Here is a 27,020-nt window from a genome sequence, read left to right as displayed (position 1 = left end):
TGCTTCTTCTACTGACTACAAATTCATTCTGGGGGTGTAGCAGTGCTACAAATTCAGGCAGCCCCTCGGTAACATTATCATGTGCACATTATGTTAAGAGGACTGTAGACACACAGGACAGTGAATTCTGAGGGAGGGAATGGTTTGTAGCTAAAGGAGAGGCCTTCTGGTTGGTATTCAGGAAGGATAGTGCTATCATTGTTAATAGCAGGCCTTAAGCTGTATGCAAGGTTCCCCTCCCAGATGTTTAAGCTTGTTACTAGAACTTGGTGTGTGAACAGGAGCTTCTGTGCTACAGGTCTTCTGTTATAATGTGCAATTTAATCACAGAACAGCAGCAAAGGCCTTGGAAATAGGGACATAGGTTGAAAAGAAAGGTCCCCTCAAACAGTGCTTTGAGTAAGAAGGCATTGAAGATGCACAACTTCATGAGCTAGTAAGATCGGTTTTCCTTCAAGAAAATGAGGTAGGAACTAAGAAAGGGGGAAAGAAACCACAACAGGCTAACAACAGGACAAGGCAGCTGTCATGACCTGGAAAAGTAATACTTTTCCCAAGTATCAGAGCACACAGTCCAGGGCAGAGGCCAAGGGGCAGGAGCTGTCTTGAATAAGAACATTTTATAAAAGGACAAGCTCCTTAATCTGAGGGAAGAGGATGTCCATAAAGTCCCAGCTTTGCACACCTCAAAGCTCTTCAGCCAGCTCATTTACACTTCTGTGACTCAGCCCATTAAGCACAACCTCTATTGGTGACAACTACACAGCACCATCATGATGGTTTTTTAGCCTCACAGCTCATGTAGGACATGATTGTTAAGGACTGACCACTTTCAGTACATAATGATAATGATTAGGACACTGCAAAGCAAATCACCGGCATGAAGCACGTTGCTAAGGAAAAGTGGTCTAGTCAAGTTTTGCTCTAAAGAGTAAAACTACTCTGCTTTAACAGCCTTCTAACCAGTAATCACAGCAATTGTTAAAACCCTCACTTGCAAAACATAAGCTGAGCTGATACCAGCGAGAGTTTACAAGGAGAGGAGCTTGTTCCATCTGCCAGAGGAGAGCACAGAATTGGTGGGACTGTGAAAGTTTTCAAAATAGGATTTTCTCCAGTATAGGCAGGATTTATTGAACACTTTCCCTAGAAGCTTAAGCCTGAGGGCTGATACCCAGGAGTATACAACTGCAGTGGTTGGAATGTAGGTATCAGGTTGTTCCATTAACATCAGGAATGGCTCTTCCTTCGTGAACACCCTTGTTTTGTGGAGTCATTGATTGGAACTGTTGAACCACTTATCAGCAGCATCTGCTTTAGAGTAAGTGTAGATAGTGCCTTTCTACAGCTTTGGTATGTCTTAGGAAAGCAACTGCATCTTTTAGGATTCCAACTTTTAGTCTCCAACTACAGAGTATCCCTTGTTAAGCATATGTAAAATTAAAATGTCAAGATACAAGCTCTCCATAGGTAAGGTGAGAAGACAGACATAGCAGTCACTAATCATTACTGAATACAGTGTCAGAACGTGCTCAAATACCTACCACTCACAAAATCAAATTACATACAGCTGCACCTAAAGTTCATTACGCTGTTTGATTCCCAGAGCCCACTGCAGCTGAGTTGATGAGGTCACCTACTACAGTAAAGAATTGTTAACACCTTGCCAGCAGAGTGCTCCAAAACACAACAAAGTGTGACTATTTATGCAACAATGTTACATCACTTTTAGTTACTTTTTTCCTACTAAATAACAGAAAACCACACCTCTTTCCCCAAACCACTGCTCTGTAAGCAGCTGTGAGGGATCAGTGTGTAGAAGAGCTACAAAGCTGTACAGAATTCAGGACTCTCTTACACATCACACTGTGCCACCATCAGCATCAGTTACTCTGCCTTTCCAATGTGTAACAGGCAAGAAAGAAAAATTGCACACAATATTCTCAGGCATCTAGAGCATCCTCTTGGCCACTTTTAAACTGGTCAACACCCAAAAATGAGGGTTAAAAGGCACTTGATCAAAACAGTAACTTACTGAGAACTTCAAGCCAGCAAACTTCTGGAAGCTAGATAAAACTGTATATAACTCAATTCTGTATAAACAGAATAAAACTGGATGCAAAGATGTGAAAAAACCCCCAACATGATAGTTGATATATTACTGAAAAATGGACTGAATTAACTATAAACTTATGAGATTACCTGAAGAAATTACTGGAGCCAGAGAAAAATATTAGTATGTGTAGCAACTCAGTGAAATATTTGAGGAGCTGACTTGATTTAAAATGCACAGATCAGTCATGCTAAAAGCATGGAAAGGGAAACCTAACTAAGCTGAAGCTTGCTGTGAATATCTCTGTGCAAGGTCTTCCATCTTCCTGTCTGGGAGATCTCTGAATTAGATACCACCTGCTGGTGGAATGATGATTATTCTTGTGCAAGGAGCCAAAAGATCAAATTAAGAAGACATTAGCAATGTCTCATGTAACATCAAGGGAGTTCTGAGTCATCATTCACAGATTTAGCCAGCAGCAATTCACTTCCTCAATGCTTCAAGCATACAAGAAATGGAGAAAAAGGTTTATGAATGGAAAAGCAGGTGAGTGAGGAAAGAATGAGTCTTTTTTATTTTTCAGAAATTAAATCATAATACTCCAGCTACATGCTGCCTATTTCATCCATCTGATAAAGTACCTTAGAGTGGAGTATGGGGTGCAAAATACAAAACAAAGTGAGGCTCCACTCTTGCTCTCTCTGCCAAAAATGGGATTTAATAAACCCCACTTCAGAAACACACCACTGATTATATTATGCTGATTTTTAATGCTACTGCTTCTAATACTGGAAAAAGGCAGCAGTGCTGCTAACACCAAAGCTTTCAGAGGGAAAAAAAAAAAAAGGCAAACTGATGACTTGGAAAAGCTTATCTTCATATTAAATCTTCAGGCAATTTACATGTTTATATAGTAAATTATTTTAAAATAATTAAGTCTGTCTACATCAAACTACAGCTAAGCATAACTGCTATAATGAACAGCACATTTTGAGGGGGGTACAGAAGTCTTCCAAGCTTTACCTGATACTCGAAGTTGCAAAGTTGAATCGATGCATGTTGTTACAAATTAAATGAACACAAGCAATTCCCCAGCACACCTACATCAGAAATTTAATTACATGCCTTCAACTCTTAAAATGAAAATTTCTTCCATTAAGGGAAAAGCCTGGAGTGAAACAGTAGCATATGTCTTCTCTTAACATTTTTTTTACAGCAAACACTCCTCCTACTAAGGAGAAAGAACACTTCCTTTGATTTCCATCAATGGAAAAGAGCTTATCTACTTGTGGCTGTAATATGACATTGTCAAATAGCTGTATTTTTAGAGAAAACTCATCTGTTCTATTCTGAAATACTTCAGAAAGCCAAAGCAAGACAGTTATTTTTTGGTAAACTCAATCTATGCAAAAATATTTGTTACATGCAAGTAGTGTAATCATACCCATTTATTCTTTTCCAAAAGTGGAGGAAATCTCATTACAACTTTGTATCTACTTCTTTACACAGTTCTTTACAGCTATCTCATTGTCTTTAAATTATCTGTATGTTAAAAAAACCTGTCAACACAGCTTTGGGACTGCAATGTGTCTTGTTGTATTCTTAAGAACTGTAAGCCAGCACTGATTTCAAGTGTTCGACTTCACTCTCCCCACAAACAACACACTCAAGCAAAAAATAAAAAGAACAGTTTGGGTTGGAAGGGACCTTAAAGATCATCTGGTCCCAATCCCCCTGCCATAGGCAGGGTCACCTTTCCTTAGACCAAGTTGCTCAAAGCCCCACCTAATCTCATCTAAATCCCACTCAAAGTTCAATAAAATATGAAAAAAAGCAAACAAACATAAAACCCAAACTAAAAAATCTAAGCAACAGAAAAATTAAATTCCCCAGAACATACACTCCCAGAAGCACTCACATAATTTAAAATATTAACCCTTCCCAATTAAGTATGCCATTCTAATAACCCATTGTTCCACTTCAAAATACCAGGAGAAAGGTTTTCATGCTCTGGTAAGAACATAAATCCTGAATACAGTAAGGCTGCTTTGTATCTTAGGCTAGGTAAGAAACTTGCTTAAACATACCAGACTTAGGCAAAAACTATTCTTATTTTAATAATCTCCAAGTTTTAATGACCTAAACAAGAACAGAGACTGTATTTTCATCAATTTTAATTAAAAACATTAGCGTGAGTAATATTTATGCAATGCACTGTAGATGAGCAAGCCAGGAAAAAAAATGCTGCCCAGTAAGGATGTGAAATCAGGATTTAGAGCTTTATACTAAGCTGACTGGTTTACAGTCTGCTATTAAGGACATGAGTACATGGAGAAAAAAGACAGGTGTTTCCCCACTGCTGATGAGTAATGAGTTCCTGGAAATAAACAGGAAAGCAAGTCAATCGCCGGCACTTTTTTCTTGAACTTTTAAAACAGGCTTTAGAAATAAAGCAAGCATATTAGCTAGATCAAAATTTTAATGTTAATGTTTTTCATTCTTAAATATTTATTCTCTTTACATTTTACTTCACCTCTCTCCAGCCTGCTAAGATTACCAAAGCACATTTTAAATTATGGTTTCTGAGCACTGTGCAGAAATGCTGCAAATGACACACTCTTATCAAGTAGTTTCTCCTCCTTCTGTGCTTCTTGTCTAGAAGGAGACTCCACATTGATTTTAAATCAGGATGTGCTGTGCATTTTTAAACCCTTTGCCTCAAGCATGCATGGCCAACTTTGAGAAAGTACCAAGCAAATTTCATAATTAACTGAAAAAAGGTTTGCTGCAATAAAGTTTCTCTCAACTCTTCCTTGTCTCACATCTTCTTCTATGGTAGAAGCTGTAACAATTTAAGCAGCAATTGGGGGAGGACAGAAAAAGCATACATGCCTATCAGTCTAAACCAAGGACTGCTTGGAGGCAAATATTAGCTTCAACTACATCCCCAGATCTGCTATAGTGCTAGTTAGGTATAAATAATAGTCTTACAAAATTGAAGATAATGTAATGACAACAGCTCAAGTCAAGGATGAACTATACTGGGGATTGACTCTATGTATTAAGCATTTATGATTTAACATGATTTTTTTAGTGAAACACCTTAATTTGGATTGCTTTCAATGCTTCCTCTTTTTCTCCTCATAAGGAGAAATGTTTTTATTCAGGAATTCACACTGTATAAAATATTAATTTCATTATCCACAGAACTTTTATGAAAGAGGAAAAAAATAAGCTGCTTTCAACCCAACAAATAATAGTAATTTGAGGTAAAAAAAAAAAAAAAGTACTCCCCCCCCACTTTTATTGCTTGGTTTTGTTTTCACAACCTCTAAGTCAATAGCTTCTTCAGTTATAACTTAAATCAATTGTTTTCTTCTTTAAAGAGAAAAAACTACATAGAATAATGCACTGAAAATCAGCTTGCAGGTGACACATGTAAGAATATGCCTCAGGAAGACATGCAGGAAGCTGGTATCCATGAAGATACTGAAAGCACAAGAGATTCTTTATCATAAACATTTCTATTTGTTTAACATTTATATCTTAAATAGGCTTGAAACAATTGCTTAGGTAATTGTAACTAACACTAACAGCATTTCTATAATTTTCCATTTACTTGAATCCATAACCTTAGTGATACTCCAAGGAGAAACTGCTATCAGTTAAAAATTAGACCAATTTCATAGTAAGTGCAAAGAATACATACCGAGAGAAACGTTTCGATGTTATCGTGAACAAAGGATGCAACATCCTGCCAGTCCAGAATATCTCCAAGCCAGCTGTTCTGACGGTTTATGTGCCACTTGTGTCCTTTGTGTCTTCCAGAATGTGTTACATTCTTAAAAACAAAGAAAATAGACATTTGAATAAAATTTAGAGATATGAGAAAGACAAAAGCTTATGCTTTAGACTGGTGTTTTCTTAATAAGAAATAGATCCAACATGCATTTAAATACTTAGAGCTGCTTTAACTGGCATCCCCTAAAATACCTGGAAGTACTCTGTACACTGGAAAAATTAAAATCTGACAGAAAACTGTAGTTAATTATCCCATTTAATTACATATGTGTATGTTGTATTGATTCACCTCAGTTAAAAGTTAACTTTACTGCTTGACTGATACAATAGGATCTATTTTGCTCTTAATGAAAGCACATAAGAAAGAGGTAATGATTTCAATTATTGCCTACATAATTCACTGTCTGTAACACACAAGTTTTCCCAGCACAGCCCACAAAGAAAAATGCAAGCAGAAGTCCAAGCAACTAGTTTTCTCACTGCTAGTTTCTACCTCTCCAGAGGAAATGTTCAATCACACAAAACCTAAAAGCTAAACTGGATGCAGGAGGATTTCTTCTGACTACACACCCTTGTAGCTGCAACGCAACAAGACAACAGGACATGGCCATAAAAACAACAGCTAATTCCTCAAGTGGCTCCTCCCAAATTATGATGCTGCTATTGCCCAGTGAATAATACCTGATTACCATTTTGTACGCCACAGGCCGGGACTGTGACGAGTGTTACAGAGAAGGATGTCAAAACTCTCTGTAAGCAAGCTTAAGCAAACCTGCTGACTAAAACATCCTAGTCTTTAATAGAAGGAGACTTCTCAAGTTCTTAACCCTGATTTTTACAATAAGCATTCCACCTATTTATTAAAATTTTCTGCAGACTTTTAGCCTTAGCAATCTGCATGCAAAATGGCAGTATCTTTCTTTGCCACACATGGCAAATAACATTCCAAGTGCATTCCCTGCACTGATTTATCTAAGAGCATTACATTTTCTGCCCATTACCAATTCTCTCTAGATGCACTGTGACACTTTGTGATGTACCATTAGCAATCTTCTATACCAATCTACTGCCAACACAGAGATCTTTCTTCTGAGCTAGCAATTTATTGAGAGTAGAAACATATGAGTAGACGAAAATCTCCCTCGAATAGGCCTCCTGTATTTGTAAACTGTATGGAGACCTATCACCTGTTCATCTAGTTCTATACCAAAACTGTTATTTCTTTAATGCAGAAATCCTCTTGGAAGTTTAGAGGTACTTGAAGAATACCTGCATAAAGAAAAGTGTTAATGTAATTGCAATCATTTAAATACACAGAAGTATTTCAGGAATATGACTTCTGGACTTGATATTTCTACTGCATAAAGGCTAATGAATTGCTCCTTCCTTTAAACTGCAAATAGCACTGGCAGCACAAAATGATTTAACTCTTAAGAACTTTTCAGGATTCAGTGTACAGAACCCACTGTAAGATAGCTGCAGAAATGCATTGTAAGAAACTTAATGAGAAGACAACTACTTTCTCACAATTTCAAATTAATAAAAGTTACACAAATCATGCAGAAGACCAGCTGCTTTTTCCCAAGACCTCAGCAACCTGAATAATCAGCAGAATAATCAGCTAAACTATGAAATATTAATTATAAAAAGTGAGAAAACTGTAAAATGGCACACACAAAAACACACAAATACTTGAGTGTAGGGCACGGCTCTGGCTATACTAGAACTGTGACTCTAGAACAATGTGTCATACACACTTGAAACTTTTATCTTCTTTTTACCGACCTTTACTCAACTTTCCAACTTTCTGGTAATCTCTTCCTCAGAAACGCATACTTGGCATAATTATGTCAGAGTACTAAGTGATAGTTTATATGAATACCATTTAAATGAGTTACCCACCTTCACAAACCAAGAGTGATAAAGCCTGTCCCAGAGCTCCAGCACTTGTTTTTCAATCACAGCTGTGTTATTTACTTTTTCTCCTAAAATCTTATGGAGCTAAAACACATAAAAATCTATTATTATACAGGACAGAACAAAGCACGCATCCACTGATGAACTTCATGCTCGATGAATAACATAAGATTGTCTGTAAAGGCACATTTCAAAGCCAAGTTATTTGAAAAATTAGTATCAGCATGAAATACACACTTCAGATAAAACAGTTCACAATTCAAAGACTTTGTTAAAAAACATTCTGCTGTACTAAAGACTTCTTTCTGCACTGTAAAACAAATGCTGTCTCTAAAAGCCTTAATCCAAAGCCCTTGATCATATCTTTAAAGTAAATATTTCAAATAATTTGAGATGTGTGCTAGACATCAAATACATGAGTAAGAATCCTGGCAAATTCTTCTTCTGAAGAATATAGCTTAACTATTCAAATTATGATTTTAAAAATGTCCAGTATACCACACCCAGCCCACATAGAAATTAGGGAAGAGGGAGGGGCAGTGGTCACAATGGAAGTTTACATTGTGTATAATACAACAGCTAAAGTCAGTTAAAAAAAATTACTTAATTTTATTTGATGCATTTTCACTGGGAATCATTAGAATGATGACAGTTTCTTCAGTTCTTAAAAACAAACTATCCCCTGAACAGAAAAGACTACTGAAATCACTCCCACTCTTTCTCCTAAAGTCCCAAACCAGAGTGGAAAGAACAGATTTGTCAACAAAATGGTTAAACATGTGGAAAAGAACTACTGGCAAATGTATTTTTATTTCTTTTTAGTTTTATGAAATACAAGAAATTAAAACAAAAACCAAAGAATTTGAGCTTTCTGACAGCTCACTCTTACCTTGTGTGTGATCCATTCTCGGCCATACTGGTATACGTTGTTGGCTGCAGAATTGAGCGCCTTCTGAATGACCTGGGCTTCTGGGAGCCAGCTGAGGCAGGTGGATTTTAAAGAGGGAAAACAAAGTTAACTCTTATATATTATACCCACTTCATTACACCCAAAACACATTGCAAATTAACATTCTGAAACAACAAATCATTATGGTTAAATACATATAAAATTACTACAAGTCAAATGTTTCCTTCTACATATTAAGGAATAGATTTTCCCATAAGCAAAGCAGAATTAAATCTAGGGCATGTCACTGCATTTAAAATCCTCCAAGGTTCCTGAAACCTTAATTTGATATCTCAGCTTTTTCAGAAGAGATACGTTCTTCAATCTCTATGTGTGCTATTCACACAATATTTATTTTTTTTCCCCAGAGTTTCCTGAAAAATATCTTATGAAGCAGTCTCATCTAGCTGCAAACACAACCTTTTCAAATTACAAGCTGAATGTAAATTGTTAACATAGTTTCCATGAAAAAGCAACCAGCTGACAAAAGGTCTGGACATCAATTATTTTTAAGTCCTCACCAAACCACCTGCTTGTGAATTTCTTCAGGGCTCACATCACTGTCAAGCAATGTACCCTACTGAGTTGTCAGCATTTTACCACTTGTGAATATAGGGCACACAATCTCTGCTTTGACTTTCTTTTTACATCTTGATTCAATGGCACTTGTTGGGAGCCCTTCCAAAACGAAAGCATTCAGGAAACAGAACTGCTCTATTTGTTCACCTGAAGATCAACATGGAAGCTCCTCTGTCTGTATAATGCTTCAGAAACGTTCCAGATTGGAATCCCAAGACATTTCAGTCACTCACCTTTAAAGATAATATGAGCATCAAGCTCTGAAAGCTGGTAAAGCTTCATGGATTTGGCAAGAGGTATTCTTACCCTTAATGAACCAAAATATAGGGCTATGGATACTTCAAATTTGAATGCAAACACTGGAAATAAAAAGTTATACTAGAATTCTGCAAATTATTTAACTAGTACTGCACTAGTTTCATTATGTAAATAAGCTTCTGACAGTCAAATTCCCATCTCCATTAGTCCCACTTATTTCTATCTTACAGCAAAACACAAAGGCCAACCAGCACAAGAGATACCATGAAGGAATAAAACCAAGTGCTTTCAGTGCTTTCTGTTCTCATGATTGTGATTACTTTAGTAGTGCTAAAGCATGTGGTTATTAACTAAATCCTTTTAGTTCTGTTTTTGAAAAATTGCTTTGCTCTTATAATACAGCATCTGCTTTCTTTCAATCTTCTTAAACCACCATCACTTTTATCTAGAATATGCCCTTGAAAGAGTCAACCAATCTTATTCTGGAGAGATTTTTTTTTTGCTGTCATTAAATTGGTATCTCACACTTGCCCAATGTCTGTTTACCTGAAGCAGAATGAAAGCCACCTGGAACACATCCTCCTTAAAATCACACTTTTCAGTCTCACCTCTTTCCCCTCTGATGTTCATGCAATGATTCCTTTGCTCACCAGTGTGCCCACGTTTTCCTCTGGATGCATTTCTCTCAACACCATCCCTCTCCCTTACTACTTGTCTGGGTGCTTACTTTAGTCATTACACAGACCAAACCTTACAAACTCCCCACTGCACTCACTGCACACATCTACTATACCAGGAATGGCCCTGCCCAACTGAGTCACAACAAACTCCCCCCACCCACCCCTGAACTCTTCTTTGCTTCACTCCAGGAACAATGTCTTCAACTCCTATTCCTTCAAATGCACTCAACATCAATCTCTCTCCATTTAAAAAATAATTTGGCTCTATCTTGAAACTTTCTAGAGCATTCTTTGCCAGCACTTCTCTTTCATAGAAAAAAGGGGCAAAATACAGATCTCTTCATTCTCTGCACTATACAAGTTTCTTCTCTATAACTGTAGCTAGGAAAGTTCATAGAGTCGTCCTTCACCACCAAAACCCAACCAGTCCTCAAATGAGATACCCCACTGACAGTCCTCCAGAGTGAGGCACAAACATCTCTGCTGTCTGACAATTTAGCTTTTACATCTGCCTGTGAGAGATACCCACATTTCTGTTCACCTAGGGGATTTTTTTAATTAAAAACTATGCATAAGAGCACCTGGAAGCTTGTTCATCCACCCTATACTATTCGCTTAACTTCAGCATTCTTACTTTGCCCATTCTGGGTGACTGGCTACTGTCTCATTGATCAAGCTGCTTGTGACTTGAATCATGTGAACGCTCTCTTGATGTACCTAAATTAAAGAGAGAGAGGGGAAATGTTATGCAATGCAAACTACAACTCTTCCTACATTCAGAAAGAATTCTTTTGGGGGGGGGGGGGGGGGCGGGGAGTGAGCGGTGGAAGAGGAAGGAGGATGTGGAGGAGGGGGAAAGCGAGAAGGAGTGCAGTGACCAGTTTGTACATTTAAAAATAAATTTTTCTAGTGCAAACAACCCACTAGGAAGAAAAAAGTTCCATTAAGGCAAGAAACACCTAGTCAATACAATAATGAATTCTGGTCACTAGTAATAGCAAATGGAAGTTTAAATCTTATCCCATCAGTGGAAAAAAATCAAAAATAACAGCAGTGGTGTCAAGAGAAGTACTAAAATACAAAGCAAAGTTTCAGATACAACTTTTTAAGCCATGGATCAAAGAAGTGTAAAAAGTAATGAATACTTACCTCTAACATGACCAGCCCTGCTATGAAGTGCCTAACTAAATAACTTCTTCAGCAAGAATGATAAAATACACCCTTTATAAATATCTTAATACTCCTTCTGTGAATGTAAGGGAGCTTTAGGCAGGAATGTTTGCACAACTTCAGAAGTCTTTAATTTTAAGTACTCAACATTACAAATGCCTACATTTTGGAAAAAGGAGATTGACATCAAACCCATTGATCTTTGTTCCATAACTGTATTCAAGTCAAACGTTCAATCTCCATTGACCATTTCAAGCATGAACACAGCTCCATTAAGGAAAAAGGAAAAAAAAGTACATGAGTGACCTCTTCTGGTGAGCAAAAAAAATAAACCCACCCAAACTCAACCATAAACCAAACATCAATTTCAGAGAATACCTGATCATGAATCTCAGTACATTTAACTCAGAAAAGGATACCATGAGGTTGCAACAGGCAATTACACAAACAATTTGACAAACACAACTTAATTATTTTGCAAATGTTTGTAATGTGAGGTTTACTAAAGAGAAAAAATGTAAGGGTTCCTCTGTTGAAAAGGAAAGAGTCAACAGGATGCAAAACAAATCTGTTCCTGTAATACATAAGCTAGTAATTCTTTTACTAGAATAAATTTTGTATTTACAAATGCCTATATATTAGCCTTGTCATATAGGTAAAAACCACAGAAATACAGAGAAATAGAAACATTGAGATTTTTATATATTTCTGTACATTTTATAGTCCTGGAATGCTGACAAGTTCAACTACAGAGCAATTAGTTTGTAAATATCTAGAAAATTTCTTTAAGCTTTACAATCTCGTATAAGTAACCTTCATCAGCAAGGAAAATGAGCTTTATATTTTTTTATATTCATTAGCACACTGTACCTTTGCAGTAAGGAGAAGAGCTAGCAGAAGGGTTCCTATCACCAGCAAAAATATTATGAAAATGCTGATTATTTTATCTAGCATTTTCTCCAACCACACGATAATCTGTGCAGAAAAAAAAAGAACAAATTATAGCACATAAATCAATCTTTAATTAAAGCAATGCTGTATGTTATGCAACAGTATTGTTATTTTTATTTACAATCACAGTACAAAATCAGGCTCTAATCAAACACCATTTATGCCCAAGCTTGGAGATGAACAATTAACAAGCAATGTTAGCATGATTAAGATCATGGTATGACGTGTGATTCTGCAAAAAACATGTACACATTACCACAAAACACAGCAAGCTCTCTGCAAAGCAAGCAATAATTCAACAATTACTTGCTAGACCTAGAGAAGTACCTAAAGAAGACATTCATGTCAACTAGAACCCAGAAATTTGTTTTTGTTTCTTGTCCTTCAGCAACCTGGAAACTTACAGATACTGTCTGCACAGGACTTCAAAGCTATCAAGGTATACTTTAAAGCACAACCATAACTTTCAGATTTGAATAGCTAAGAGCCATCTAAATGACAAATGAGGTATTTTTGCAAGTAATAAAATTTTTAAAGCTGCCTCATCACCTTCTGAACTGAAATGGGACAGGTGGGTTTCTGCATTATTGAATATCAGGCCAATTATTCAGCACCAACTATTTCTATCCACTTCCAGTCTCAGGGGGATGCTCAGCTTTAAGCACGCATCAGCTAAACTGACTGATACAGGAAACAGGCACATTTGTTGTTCTGTCAGTTTACAAAAGGCCCATTCTATACAGGTCCATAAGCAAATGGTGATACCACATTTGAGTAGAGAAATTGTGATAATGTCATTCAAAACAATCAAACTGCTCAGTCACATGACTTTGCAGAGTGCTCTGGAACACAAGGTGAGCTTCATCTCATAAACAAACTGACTGTTTACATAAAAAGCTGTGAAAGCACATGCAAGCATGACCAAATACATTTTTCTAGCTCCTATGGTTCAAATTCCAGATCTATTTCTAGTCCATTTAGCATTACTACAGGAAAAAGCAGCAGCACAATTGTAAAATTTGTGATTCACGAGAACTGAGGTCAAAGCCAATGTGTAGTAAGCGAAAGTTCTTCAAATCCAAGTTATATACTCAATGATTAAGTTGGTGATTTTTTAGTTAAAGATCTTACAAAACTACTAATATGCATGCTAATGGTTTACATTAGTTCTTTCTGCATTATTTACCCTATCCCTACACATGAAATTAACTCTGGAACAACAAACTTCTCAGACTGCTGTGTGATGACTGAACTGGTCAACACTGAAGTCAGATCTCCTATTTGACAAAAGCAAGGATTTTTTTGGTGTGTGTTCATCCAGTAGTATCTGAGCAGTTTATATCAAGTAATTATTTTTAAATTTCAAGTTTTTAAAACCAGCTCCTTGTTTGATACAAATTAATATAAGGTCCTGTAACAAAGTCTGTACTACATTAAGAACGGCAGAAAGGAACTCAGAAAACATGAGGAAGTGTGAAAAATCTTTGGTCTGAAGTATTTTTAACCTAAGTTTGGTTTTCAGCATTGCTAACAGATTTCAACCATCAGAAATGCATTGCCAGTGCTGGAGGGAAGTGACCTGCTTGCAGCAATACCGCAGCTCTCTGAAAAACTTTGAGCAGCCAATGTAGATAGGGCATATATACAGGGGTTACCTCTTTGGAAATAAAACTGAAATGAGATTTGCTGTGTCCTCCCAAGCCTCATGTACATCTAGTGATTAGGCAAGAGAAGCAAGAAATGAAAGTCCTTGTTTTAAAGGACAGAAATAACAAATATCACCAAGAAAACACCACTGGATAGGCAGGGGAAGAAAATTTTATAGCATGGACTTCAAAATGAAGCTATTAAAAATTAAAGCTGCACCTGTCATTTCAGACAAAGTTCAAACTCTATTTACTTTCTTAGTCAGAGTTTAAAGAAATCCAGTAGTCTTACATACAGCACCTTAATCAGATTTACTGAATCCATGTAATTGGAAGTACTGTCAGAGATTTCAAAAAATGCTAGGCTCAATAATTGTGTGAGGGGTATTCAACAGGTGAAATCTCAGTGGAGGTGAGGCTGAATGCTTTAGATGTTTTGCCATGTAGCAACTACTGAAGGTCAAGCTCCAAAAGACCAGGATGAGGACTCTGAGATGGCACAAATATCTTTCCCAGACACTCATACTGACAGTTCAAATATGCCTGGACTGCCATTAAGATGCAGCTGCAGCACATGTAAATCCTGGATTACCTTTAATCTAGATAGTAAAGTCATGGCAGCACTGATGATGTACTGGTACCAGCAGCAGCCTCAGCCATGCCAGCCCACCTTGTCTCTATTTACTTGGGCAGGTAGCCCAAGAAAGCCTGATGAAAGCCAGCTTTGGCAAGCCTACAGGTATTGCAATTACATTTCTCAACACAGACTTAAGGGGATCCAAGTTATCTAAGTGGTACAGATACATCACAGCAGAAGACTGAATTGAACTGAGTACTGTACAAGTAAAAGCAGATGGACATTCACTTAAGGCTACAGTTACTCTTTTTTCTCCTTCTCTTAAAACATACTTTCTTCCCCTACATTAACCCACAACACTTCCTTAGGAATCCTTCACATTTTCACACTCATGGTCAATAATGCTTAGGTGCAGGTAAGCTACTCACTGCAGGGATCTGCACTGTTAAATGCCTGTGTGGTTGTATTTGTCACCGAATCAGGTCCAGACTTCACTCTTACCCAACCCTGCCAGACCTCCCTTAACACCTTTCCTGTAAACCATGGGCATGCACACAGAGACAAACATGTACTGACTAACACACTCATTAGCCAGAGGTCATGAAGTTTTATATTCAGTTCCAAGCTTCTAATCCAAAGGTTAGTCACCAGCAGAAAGCTGAGGCTGCCACAGCATCTGAGATTATGCAAAGGTAAAGGAAAGCCAGGCTCCGAAGCTACAGAAGGTCAACTTGTAAAAGCAAACTGAAATATTACTGATTTGTGACAGACTGTCCACAAAAAAAACTATCTTTCATTGTCACAGTTTTGAAAGGAAAGGCTATCAAGGTTTTTATTTTTATTTAGCTCACTGTAAAAAGGTATTTTATGATTGAGTTACATTCTGTTAGAAAGCTCCTCAATAATTTGCAAGTATTCCCTCTTTCAACTTTTGGATGATGACACAAAACCATACTACACTGAGCTGTAAGAGAACTACAGTCCATACTTAAAGATCAGAAATCCTACTATCTAGACAGGTTCTCCATGTTTTGCAGTAAGATACATCATCTATGAATTAATATTTGCAGGCTTCATACTGCATAGCCTTCGGGACAGTAGTTTTTCTAGTATGCTTAATTTACATTACCCAAACAGCACACCTAGGCATCTACTTCATGTTTGATTAAATCTACATTAAAAAAATTACCAACACGGACTTCTATTTTTTTTCCTGTAAACAGCTCAGCTATTTATGAGGATTTGTTTCCCAAGACATTCCTTAGACTTCTCATTTCCCTTTTCTTAGTTAATATTTGAAGATACCATCTCATTAATATCATCTGCAGAGAATAAGGGGAAGTCTGTAACCAGAACACATCCCAAGGTTATGGTGAAATGAGTCAGCTGAGTAGTTAAGCTAGAAAATATAGAGAACAGTTTGTGTGAGGTCTCAAGTCTACCTACACCAGTATCCCTCCAAAAGCAGGAGAAGAATTTAGCAATTCCTTCTAAAGATTCCTGACATAGACAATGTTATTAAGAACAAACTATGCCAGGCTGACTGAATCTGTTCTATATTTTGGGCTATATACACCACAAACAGGATTCAAAAAGTCAAGGTTTATCACTAGCAGTCATAATCAACCATCATTTTAAACTCTGCCATATCCATATGGTTTTAAATTTCCTGCTGGATTATCAGAAATTTATGTCTGTGGTCCCTGAAGTACATCCCTTCAAAGACAGGCAAAAAAGGAATCACCTTTAACTGCAGCTAGTGTTCTATAGTACAAATCCCCTCTTTTTTTCTGCCTCTGGTACACTGTAACATTTTTTAAAAGTTTTTTTTTTTAAAATCACCAAAACACTACACACAACAAAATGAACCCACTGATGCATATTTTTTCACTTTTTAAAAAAAATCTTGATTATAATATTATTACTGTATGTTCATGCACAGAAGTCAACTCTGTATGTAATACTATCAGGATTTCAGGATTTCTACTTATGAAACTGTAAAGTAAACCAACACTTTTCAAAGATAACTCCAAGGAACTAAAAAACTGTACTCTGTTAAGAAATTATGCTCACAGGGCTTTGCCAAATAATGCAAATTTCTAAACTAAAAAAAAAATCCAGACATTTTAGCATTTAAAGCTATTACAGTTAAATTGGTTTTGCAACCTACCAGTATTAAGGAAAAAAACCCATATCTACTCATATAAATTTTCAACAAAAATGACAAATGACAGAAAAAAAGCAGTTGAGACTACACTTTCTCTTGTGGGTCACCAAACTCAGCTCTTTACCTGAACTCTGCTAACAAACCAGTATCTAATAAAAAAAAAAAATTATGACAGGTTACAGTTGCACATTTTTACTAACCACAAGTCACTCACATAAGATAAACATTTCAGAGCTGGGAAACAAAAATGTGATTTTAAAACAGGAGAAATGCAGTCAAGGGAAAAGAACATTAAAATGCCCCTCTTCATGGACAATTATAACTCAATCATGAAAACATTTCACAGTTTTAAAAGCCACACAATAGGAAAAGAAATATTTTAGCTGTACCAACTACCTAATTTTTTTTTAAACCAGCCTTTTTCTTCCCTTCAGACTTGTTAAGATTCAGAAGTTCTGAGGTCACAGAAAGTCTCATTTTGTATGCATTCACTCCTGGTGCACCAGGTACTGTGCCTGTGTACACAGACAAGTTTGGCACTTCAAAAGGAAAAGACTGACAGCACTCAGTGAAACCAGCCCATGCACCATTTGCAAGCACTTACAGAACTACAACTGTGCTTCACAGCCTCACCACTCCCCTGGTAATTTGGTTAACTGATGCTTTCCCTGAGCAGAGAACAGCTCTCCAGACTGGGAGAGAACTGGTTTTGTTAGGTGTACAAGTGGGGACCAGGCAGAGATCAACTATTCTTAAAAGTGCCCCTAAATCACTCTACCCCTTGAAATGCTATTGCAATACTCTGCTGTGCTAAACACTTCAGTATGTGCATTCACTGGAGTAGAAGAGATCAGATAGAATTATATGACCTTCAGTAGCTTATACCAAGAGCTGGAAAAGAGGCATTTGAGACAGAAATCTATATGAAGCAAGGCATGTTAAAGAGTGTTCATGCTGCAAAATAAAAAAAAAAAAAATTATAATAAAATCAAACTCCCCAAAACAACAGAATCCATTAGCTGGAATCATAATTTTTCTGTTTATTTACCTTCTTATTAAGCCAGTGCCACAGCTTGTCAGTGGCAGGCGGAGATGGAAGAAAAGGGAAAAAAACACAACACAGTGGAAAATTATTGAAAAATGCAGTAATAGGGAAAAAAAGCAATGAGAGGCAGGCAAAGTCATCCACAGAATGAAAATGAAATTTTTCTAGACACAAAGGTAAATTGCAATAGGAAGATCATAACAAATTCTAATGCAAGAACCTGGATTTTACTACTAACATGCACTTGTGAAACAAAGAGGGATAGAACAAAGATGAACAACTTGAATGGCATTAACAGAACTATCAACATAATCTGGACAATTCCAGTTTAATTATACTGACAGCTACCATCACATTTCAGAGCAGGACTTGCACTCTCAGAAGGACATTTCAGCAAAACACCAAATCTTAACATGAGGTACTCTTTTATGGCATTAATACTCCCATCCAGGCATTCAAATATTCCCATTCTATGCATTTCAAAACACTCCTCTTATGTTAATTACTCTTGGACAGATTTCATATGGTTTTTTGGTACAACATTCATATTAAAGCATTCATATTCAATGGCACAACATCAAATAATCAAATCTGATATACATACAACAGCAAATTGTAGGTCATATAAATGTACAGATTTCATGTAATTCTCCTTGCACTTCTCAACAGTCAATTTCTCCTTTTGCACTGAAGTTATTTTTCTTTACTGATGCTCAACCACATGCTAAAGTATACCCATTTCAGAAGCTAGTTTATGTAGGACTATACCACTAATTCTAACCATTACTAATCATTTGCAGCATAATCACAACAGAGAAGAGCTGTAATGCTGTTATTCATCTCTATTAGAGATTTAGATCATGTAAGTGAAGTTTGTTTCTCCCTGAAAACAAGACATTGAATTCTCAGTAAATCTAACATGCTCGCCAGTTGTCAGAAATTACATTAGCTCCCAATGGAAACAAAAGGTATGAATATTTCAAATTGATAAAAATCTCATAATGTTGATTAAGTTAGAAGCAGATTTGCAAAGAAACATAAACATTAGGAAAAATGAAAATAAAATATGTCACAAAGCACACACGTTTACTAGCTTTTACTACTTATGGAAAGAGTCACAGTCAGAGAAATCAATTACAAGGCTTCAAAAGCCTCAAACTGACACTGCAGAGTTTCTACCTCTTCACCTACGGAATAATTTATCTGTGAAAAGAGGGAAAATTGCTTTCTGATTAAACAACATCCCTTTAACTTTAATTCTGCACTTTAAAACCTACTATCTGTACATGAGGTTCGTTTTGGAAAAAAACACAGATCTCAGGGCTGTATTGCTCCACTTTGTAATTCCATACTAAATACAACAAAAGAGCCCTAAGATTTTAGCTGAATGTGAAAGGAAGTCTTTGGTATTTTTCTATAATTTCGGCCTTTGGGAATTGCATGATAAATACAGTAACTAGGAAATAACATTATTTGTCCAAAATAAAATACCTTTTATCAATATTTAAGACAATACCTGGGAGGCTCTACCTGCCTATTAGCTTACCAATACTGATGTTTAAATAGTTCTACAAATGTAATCAACCAACATCTGAAAATAGCTACAGCTTAATTCTAATATTCAAGTCATCCAAAACTAAGAAGTCTATAGCCATTTTTCCAGTATTTTATTGGAAAACTACTCATCTAAGTTCTTACATGTGTAAGAAAGTATTTTCTATAATAATATAACTATTGGCAGAGATTCTGCTTGTTTTCTGTGCTTGGTTAAACTATGTAATGAACTTGGTACCAGAAGAAATAGAAGTTGACTTTATCCAAAATCCAAACAATCTAAATAATCCACATATAAATTTCTAGTGCACTATACCTAGAAAAAGCATATAACAACTACATGATTCACTCAAGTACATCAGAAAGCATGTATGTAAAATATTAGTACATTCCAAGGAGTAAAAGTCCAGTGCATGCAGCTGAGCCACTGCCAATGCTGCTAAACTCCCTCACAATTTCTATAACCAAACTGCAGTCATCATATTGTAAGACAACAGTCTTCTTTAAAATAAAAAAAAAAAAAAAAATCAGTACAGAAAATTATAAATTCTCTACTGTTGATAAGAACACACATGCTTCCCCATCTATTAAGCTTAGGATGGTTTGGTGGCTGACAAGAAAAATCTCCCTGCTCTCTCCTGCAGGAAGTCTCTCACATCTGAACTGCTGTCTGCTGACTCTCCATGAGGCAAATGCACAGCCACAAACAGTACACAGTAACGACAGGATACAGTACCCACATCCTATTTTCACAGCCCATGTTTAAAGGAGACACATTCATACAGAGACAGACCTACTGCTTATAAAAACAATAAAATGCAATGCCCTTTCCTTTCTCATGACCAGAGTACCACTTCATTTCAAATTTCTCTGCACTTCCAGAAGAACCGGGGTAAATGAGAATTGTCAAAGAAGAGGAGCAGTTCTTTTTTTGATGGTTTTGTTTAAAAAGCAGATATAAGCAGTAAAGCTCAGATTTGCATGCATGAGCAACACTCACCCATTTCCCACAATGGGTTATTTTCCAGACTATCTACACTAGCCTCCTAAAATCTATTTGGGAAAAAGACATGCCATTCTAAGATCTGCTCCTCATTCTCACTACATTTCACTCAAATCTGGAATTATATCCTAACTGGACATACCATGTTTGCCAGCCCAAGTACTACCACTAAGTATTTGTGTGAAAAAGACCTTGTCAATGGCTGGCTGTACTCAGCTAAGATTCTTAACACATCCTGATGCTAAGATTCAGTTTCCAACTAACTTTGCACACCAACAAAAAAACCAAACCAAACAAAAACCCTAAGCAGATCCAGCTTCCATAAAAATAAGCTAGAAACAAAATATTTAAAATTAAACCTCTAATTGCAAAGGAAATGATCCCTCAGTCTTGGTTTCTCACACACCGCCAATAAAAGGTAACCTGTAACAATTTACTCTTTAAATTTCTATTTGGTGTTCACGTATTTTTTACTTTCTCTTCAACAGCGCCTACTGAAGCCAAAACATTCGGTAATACAACTAAAAAAATCTTGCAAGGCTGTAATTTTCACTTCTCTTGTTTCCCTGTCCCTACAAAAAATGTAACTGCCAATAACCTGTGGCATTACTTCCCAAATTCTGAGATACCATGCATCCATCATCCCACAATACACAGAATAAGCACAGCCAGTAGAACTTAAAAGATATGGATGTATTAGTGTGATAAGCATTGGAAGACTACATATAATTCCAGCCACCCGTGATAAATGCTGGCTGAAACAGAATTAGAATAGGCACAAATGAGGACAAGAGAATCAGGCAGATTATCAAGTGCCCTTCTTGTAATGTTTGGGAAAGCTTAAACTGCTTTAATACACAGAGCACACACTCAGGAGGAATACAGATGTCATCTAAAAAATGGAGGGGTGAAGGGAGATGGGGAAATGAGTTGATCAACACTGTTCTCCTGCTTAGACAAAAAACGACATGTAAATAAACTGACCTTAAGTACATTTAAGCTGAAGAGCGAGAGGTTCTGCCGCACATTAAAGCCCTACCATCTTTAAGGAGAAAAGACTTGCTGGAATTAGGAAGGATACTGTATCATACAGTTATACAATACAAGGATACCAAACTTGACAACTCATGAAACAATACATTCAACATTGTGTCTAAAGTGGCTTCTTACTTACAGAACAAAATCTTATTATGAAAAGTTCTGTATAATGTAAGCTTTTATCCCCACATTAGTAATTTTCACTACCTTTGGAAAACCACTTTATTGTGTTTATAGCTGTATTTTGAAAGGCTTTTTTCCTTTTTCAAATTCTTCCTCCATGAACCCTGTGAAATCATCACCTTTTTCCTACAGCCATTTCAATGCTTTGGTTGACCTTTTGTCATCCATTCACCCATTAGACCCAGGCTTAAGATCCTCCCTCTCCTATAGGAATTAAGAGCTATAAACTGCAAGACCAATCTGCCAAGGTACATATGCTCTGACAAATGTACTTACAGGGTTCGGCTCTTCAGTTACAGAAGTCCTAAGAAAAGGCTTTTTCCAGAGCAGAGAATACTTCAACAACACAGTTACAGAAAGCACATTCTTACACAGCTATCACATAAAAAATAATCCATCAATCCGTTTACGTGAAAACTTAAAATTCTTAATGAAAGAAACTTTATAAATTTCCTGGAGCTTTCCAACTATGCAATTTGCAATGCAAATGTTGGCAAATTTTGCATGGGGAAGAAGTGAAGGGAACACAGAAGCCTTATTCTATGGCATCTCCCAAATACTTTATCCCACATATTTCTTCACTTACAGAGGGAAGACTCATTTCTGTACCACCATAGTACTGCATGCAACAACTTTGCTTCCACACAGTACAGACAAATGTGTCTGAACTAACTTGGGCCCTCCTACCCAAACACAATGGTCTGCTTTTAAATTAAATTTTCACATAAGAAGTAGGAACATCTTATCCTTCAGACTAAAGCTCATTAGGTTTAAAGTCAAAATCATTGTAACCAGGTAAGATTAAGAGAACTTTGCCTTACTCAGATAAGGAACCTTATAAAGGTGATTCAACATTTTAAAAGTGATGTCTGTAAAGGTCTGCATGCAACCATTTAACAAATTTAAATGTGCACTTAAGTGTGAATAGTGATAGAAGAGACATAATTTAAAATACACCATAAAACAGATACAGTTTTACATGAAAGACATTTCCATTAGTGACAGACATTTATTTTAGAATTAAAGCATCTCAGAATATGGTGAAACAGAGAATAAAGCAAACTTTCAAGTATTTTAAGGAAGTAAGTAGAAATACCTTACTGTCAAGCTTTAGCATAACACTTCCAAGTCCTCTGATGGGCCGTGGAGCAAGAGCTTCCTGACGTTCCTTCACAAAATTTTCAACCAGTTGCCACCAACTTTTGCAGTGCTTTGCCATGAAGTTCAAAACTCCAAAATGAACCACAAATTTTTTAAGTGCCCAAACTGTAACCACAAGAAGGAAATTTACTATCAGAGATTTCAGAGGAGCACTACAAGACTACTTATTTATTCTATTCTGGAAGACTGATGAAAAAGAAAAGACTCTTATTTCCCATTAACAACTTCTGGAATTTGCAAGGGTTTTTAGTACTAATCTCCTCACTATCTTTGCAGCTGCACTTATCCACATGGAACTTAGATGACAGCACAAGAAAAGTGACAGCACACTACCCAAAAATGCAGCTCAGACTTGATCAAGTCCTGGGATAAGAAGGTGCCACTCCATTATTCCAGTACAGTGGATTTCTTCGATATCCACACATACACGCCATGCCAAATGGCTCCACATAAAGTAAAACAATCAGAACTTAACAGCACCCTACACAAGTTGTTAAAGTGTATCTTTCCTTCAAGAACTGACACCACATCATGCAGAATTTCACAGTAAAGAAGGATCCATTTAAATCTTCTTTTGAAACACTACTGATAAGAATTTGTTTTGAAACATTAAAGAAAGCTATTTGTGATAAGCATTTCATCTTGGCAACACAAGGATACTGAAGTTTCTATCACTACTTGTAACTTTACTTTTTTAATAAATCTTTTTTTTTTATCATGACTATTCTCCAAACCGGAATCATTACTTACTGCCATACATGAGCTCCACAACAGTTGGCAGTGCATCATTTCATCATCAAAAATTCATATCATGTTTCTACTTGGAGATGTGTAAAATGGCATACAGAGCCAAAAAGGTTAACTTTTACTGCCTACAGGGCATTTATCCAAATTCCACAAGAGCTTATTCTCTGCAAGCCACACGTGTAATACTTTATGTTCTTGTTTTGGAGAACCAGCGCAGTGATTTGCTGACATTTACCCTCTGGCACCACCATGTGGCAAATATGGGATTTACTCGCTTGAAGAAACAGAATAATCCAATAATTTCTCTAATAAAATGGGTGGCAAAGAAACAAAAAAGGAGAAAACACAGTGCTAGTGCCAGCACTGAACTTAAAGGCTGAAGTTTTGTATGATGAAATGCAGCTCATGGCCACAACACAAACTGCTGCTCAGCAAAGCCAAGCAGGCTTGCATTTTACAAGGTGAACAAGATACTCAAATGGCACTCTAATCTTCCACTGTTATTTAAGAGTGTTTACACAGTATCTTCTAAAATAAATGACTCATTGCAAAGGAGATGCTACAGTCAATCAAACAGCTGTAATCATATTAAGTTCAAAAGAGACAAGTGAGGAAAAGCTAAAGGTCTGTTTTTAGAAAGCAGTGAGCAAAACAAGAAAAAGTCTGCATAATAACAAGTTCCAAACATCTGCAGGAAGCAGAAAATTACCTGAAAACAATTAAAAAAAAAAAAAAAAACAAAAAAAGGATACAACAGAATGAGCAAGGAAGCAAGTGAAAGATCTTAAAAAAAGACAATACCCGGATTTCCAGGCTCAAATCACTCAGTAAAATGCTGCAAGTGTTCCACAACGGGTTTCATTGCTTAGCTTTTCAAGTCATAGCAATTCTTTCACCTTTTCATTTTATGGTTTAATTATGGTATCATTTTCCCACCCTCTACACTAAGCAATTTTGAAAGACCATTTCATTTCAACTGAAGTATAAAAGCATTCAAGGAAAAATGTTAATGGCACCAAGATGTTTCTAATAATCTAAATGCTACTTTGTATGAGTCCTCTTTACCAATATAAGGAACTCTGGTGAAATTAACACCTATTTAAGGTTTGGGGGGGGCTTTTACATACTAGAAGCATCCTCTTAAAGGTTTCAGAAGTGCCTCCAATTATTATCAGTCTCTTTAAACTTGAACCATTGCGAGGAAACTTGCTTTATTAGCCTTCCTATTTTCCTAGTATTTCTACTACTCCCTCTTTAGCTATGCAGACTATCATCACTCTCACCTTCTGACCTTTAATGTAATGCACTGTTCTAAGCTTGGCTCTGTTCATCATTATACTGCTCATGTGTAATATTTTTCTGGTGGTTCAGCTCTATGCCACAAAAAAGCACATCATGGCCCAGTGTCACTGCTAAGGCAACAAGTCACAAATATTCCCAAAAGCAATTTCTCTTTTGGCTTCAGTTTATTGTTTGGGTAGTTATTTTAGACCTAATGACTGTCAGGAGCAGTATTCATCTGTCTCATTTAATCTAGACTTGTGTGGCTCAAGCTTAAACCATTCACTTCTGTCTAGCTGCAGAACTGCTGCTCCCCTTTTTCCTCACATGTAGAGGTTTCTGAACAGTGGTTAAGTTACTCCTTGACTTTTCAGTAAACTAATCACATAAACTCTGCTTCTAATAAGTCTAAAATTTATTTTCTAATTGCTTTTTCACTCGTGATTGCCATCTCCCACGATACCCAGACACCAAAACTGGGAAGTTCCTTCTGTAGTAACTATACTGGGATGAAACAAAGGTCAAATCCCTCTTTGCTTTACCCTGCATTCAGCTATTTATATGTCTTGCCATCACATTATTACCCTTTAGCTGCTGCTACAGTGCCACAGCCAAAGGTGCAGCTGTTCCTTTCTCCATGCCTTGGAGTTCACAGCCCTTCAAATCTCTAAGTGTGACCCCAAGTCACAAGTTCCAGATGGTTTACAGTAGCTTTGTGTACTGTGCACAGATCTCAAGGCTTTGGAAGCAGGGTGGCCTCTGGGGTGGCCACCATGGGAAGAGACCAGGGCTTGCCTTGTCCCAGACACAGCTCCAGGCGGCTCCACAACATATCCATCACTGGGCAAAGCTGAGCCCATCAGGTAAGGGTGTGGTAATGTATCTAAGGCTTCAGTGGAAATGTATCTAAGGAAGAGCAGAAACCCTGGGCAGGGAGAAGAGGAAGGAACACAGAAAAAGTGACTAGAGAGGAAAAAGGAACAGAGGGATGAAGAGAGGTAATGAAAAGGCCAGGGAAGCAGAAGTGCTCTGCAGAGGAGCAGACACACCATTCAGAGGGACCACGGGCTACAGAGGATCCATGGTGGAGCAGGTACACCTCCTGAAGGGACTGTGGCCTAAGGATAAGGAAAATCCAGAGCCCATACCTCCCTAAAGGGAATGCAGCTCACAGATAAACCCACATTAAAACTGGAAGAATGACTGATTTGGAGCGTATTTGGCCACTAGCTGGGGCCAACCCACAACAGTTAGTAAAAAAGAAAATGGGTACATTCAAGTGATAAATGCATTTTAAAATGCTAAAACCTAGTATTTTAACTGAAGTTTAGAGAAAATCCAAGCAAACTAGGAAACTCACTTTGTTTACAGTAGGGAGATGGGAAGAAAGTCTTCCATTTCATAGTAGCTCACACATACTCCTAGAATTCTCATTTTCCCTTTACACTCCCCCAAAAGCGCAGAGGAAAAAGTGGCATCCAGATCTAAAATAATATCTTTTGATAGCTATCATAACTACTCCAATTCTTGCCAGATATATAGGAGAACAGATTCATATAGATGTGAAGCAACAAAGCTAATTAACCTCAGACCTAAAATTGGAACTAAATTTAATCTTGTGACTCGTCCACAGTACCTAGCAACCCATTTTTTACAGAAATTAAATCTCACATGAGCTCTACTTCACTACTGAATAACAGCTAAACTACTCTTCATTTATAGGTGCAAAAATATAAAAGAAGTGACATCAGGAGGAAGAACTAACTCGTCTAAACCAGAAGTATTCTTACTATGTAAGGTATGGCACTATATTATTTAAGGTAACTACAACAGTCAGTAGACAAAGCAATTTAACAGAGTTGTCCACTACATGGTAATAGCCAGGGCACATCAATCCTCCTTTTTGAAGCTACAGTTCATCTTGTATTAACAAGTAATGAAAAAGTTTTTATTTAAAACTCATACAAGCCTACAAGCCTTTCCTCCTGTTTTATTTAACATGATGCCAAACACTTTTAGTAATTGGATTATTACCTGCAAACGGCACTGGCAATAGCTGCACAATCCAAAAATTTAGCCAGATCTGTACAATGACAATGGCCCACACAAGAGTAACAAAGTAAATATCACTAGTTTTCTTTTTTCTAAGAAAAGATCCAATCTCAGTTCTTTGTCTGTTCCCAGAGGATGATGAAGAAGAGGTGTTGAAAGATGATGAAGCTCGTGGAGGTGGAGGCTGATCACTTTCTGCTGTTGATCC

The 27,020-nt window shown here is 36.9% G+C and overlaps 1 protein-coding gene across 3 annotated transcripts in view; it reads right to left on the bottom strand.

Annotated features, from left to right (window-relative positions):
• TMEM245 (transmembrane protein 245) overlaps nt 1–27,020 on the bottom strand; it is a 78,103-nt gene that overhangs the window by 32,892 nt on the left and 18,191 nt on the right. For 2 of the 3 annotated variants that reach the window (XM_059856740.1, XM_059856762.1), the window contains exons 5-12: nt 26,795–27,019; nt 22,668–22,837; nt 17,797–17,820; nt 12,278–12,382; nt 10,872–10,954; nt 8,661–8,751; nt 7,757–7,855; nt 5,763–5,894 (exon numbers count right to left, since the gene is read on the bottom strand). In XM_059856740.1, coding sequence (XP_059712723.1) covers nt 5,763–5,894; nt 7,757–7,855; nt 8,661–8,751; nt 10,872–10,954; nt 12,278–12,382; nt 17,797–17,820; nt 22,668–22,837; nt 26,795–27,019 — 929 coding nt within the window. The remainder of the gene's footprint in view (nt 1–5,762; nt 5,895–7,756; nt 7,856–8,660; nt 8,752–10,871; nt 10,955–12,277; nt 12,383–17,796; nt 17,821–22,667; nt 22,838–26,794; nt 27,020) is intronic. The other variant, XM_059856751.1, reaches the window with a different exon arrangement.

This window comes from Haemorhous mexicanus, chromosome 1 (assembly GCF_027477595.1).
Source record: "Haemorhous mexicanus isolate bHaeMex1 chromosome 1, bHaeMex1.pri, whole genome shotgun sequence".
Classification (NCBI taxonomy): Eukaryota; Metazoa; Chordata; class Aves; order Passeriformes; family Fringillidae; genus Haemorhous; species Haemorhous mexicanus.
Note: the sequence above shows the minus strand (reverse complement) of the source record. Positions and strands in the feature narration are given on the sequence as shown.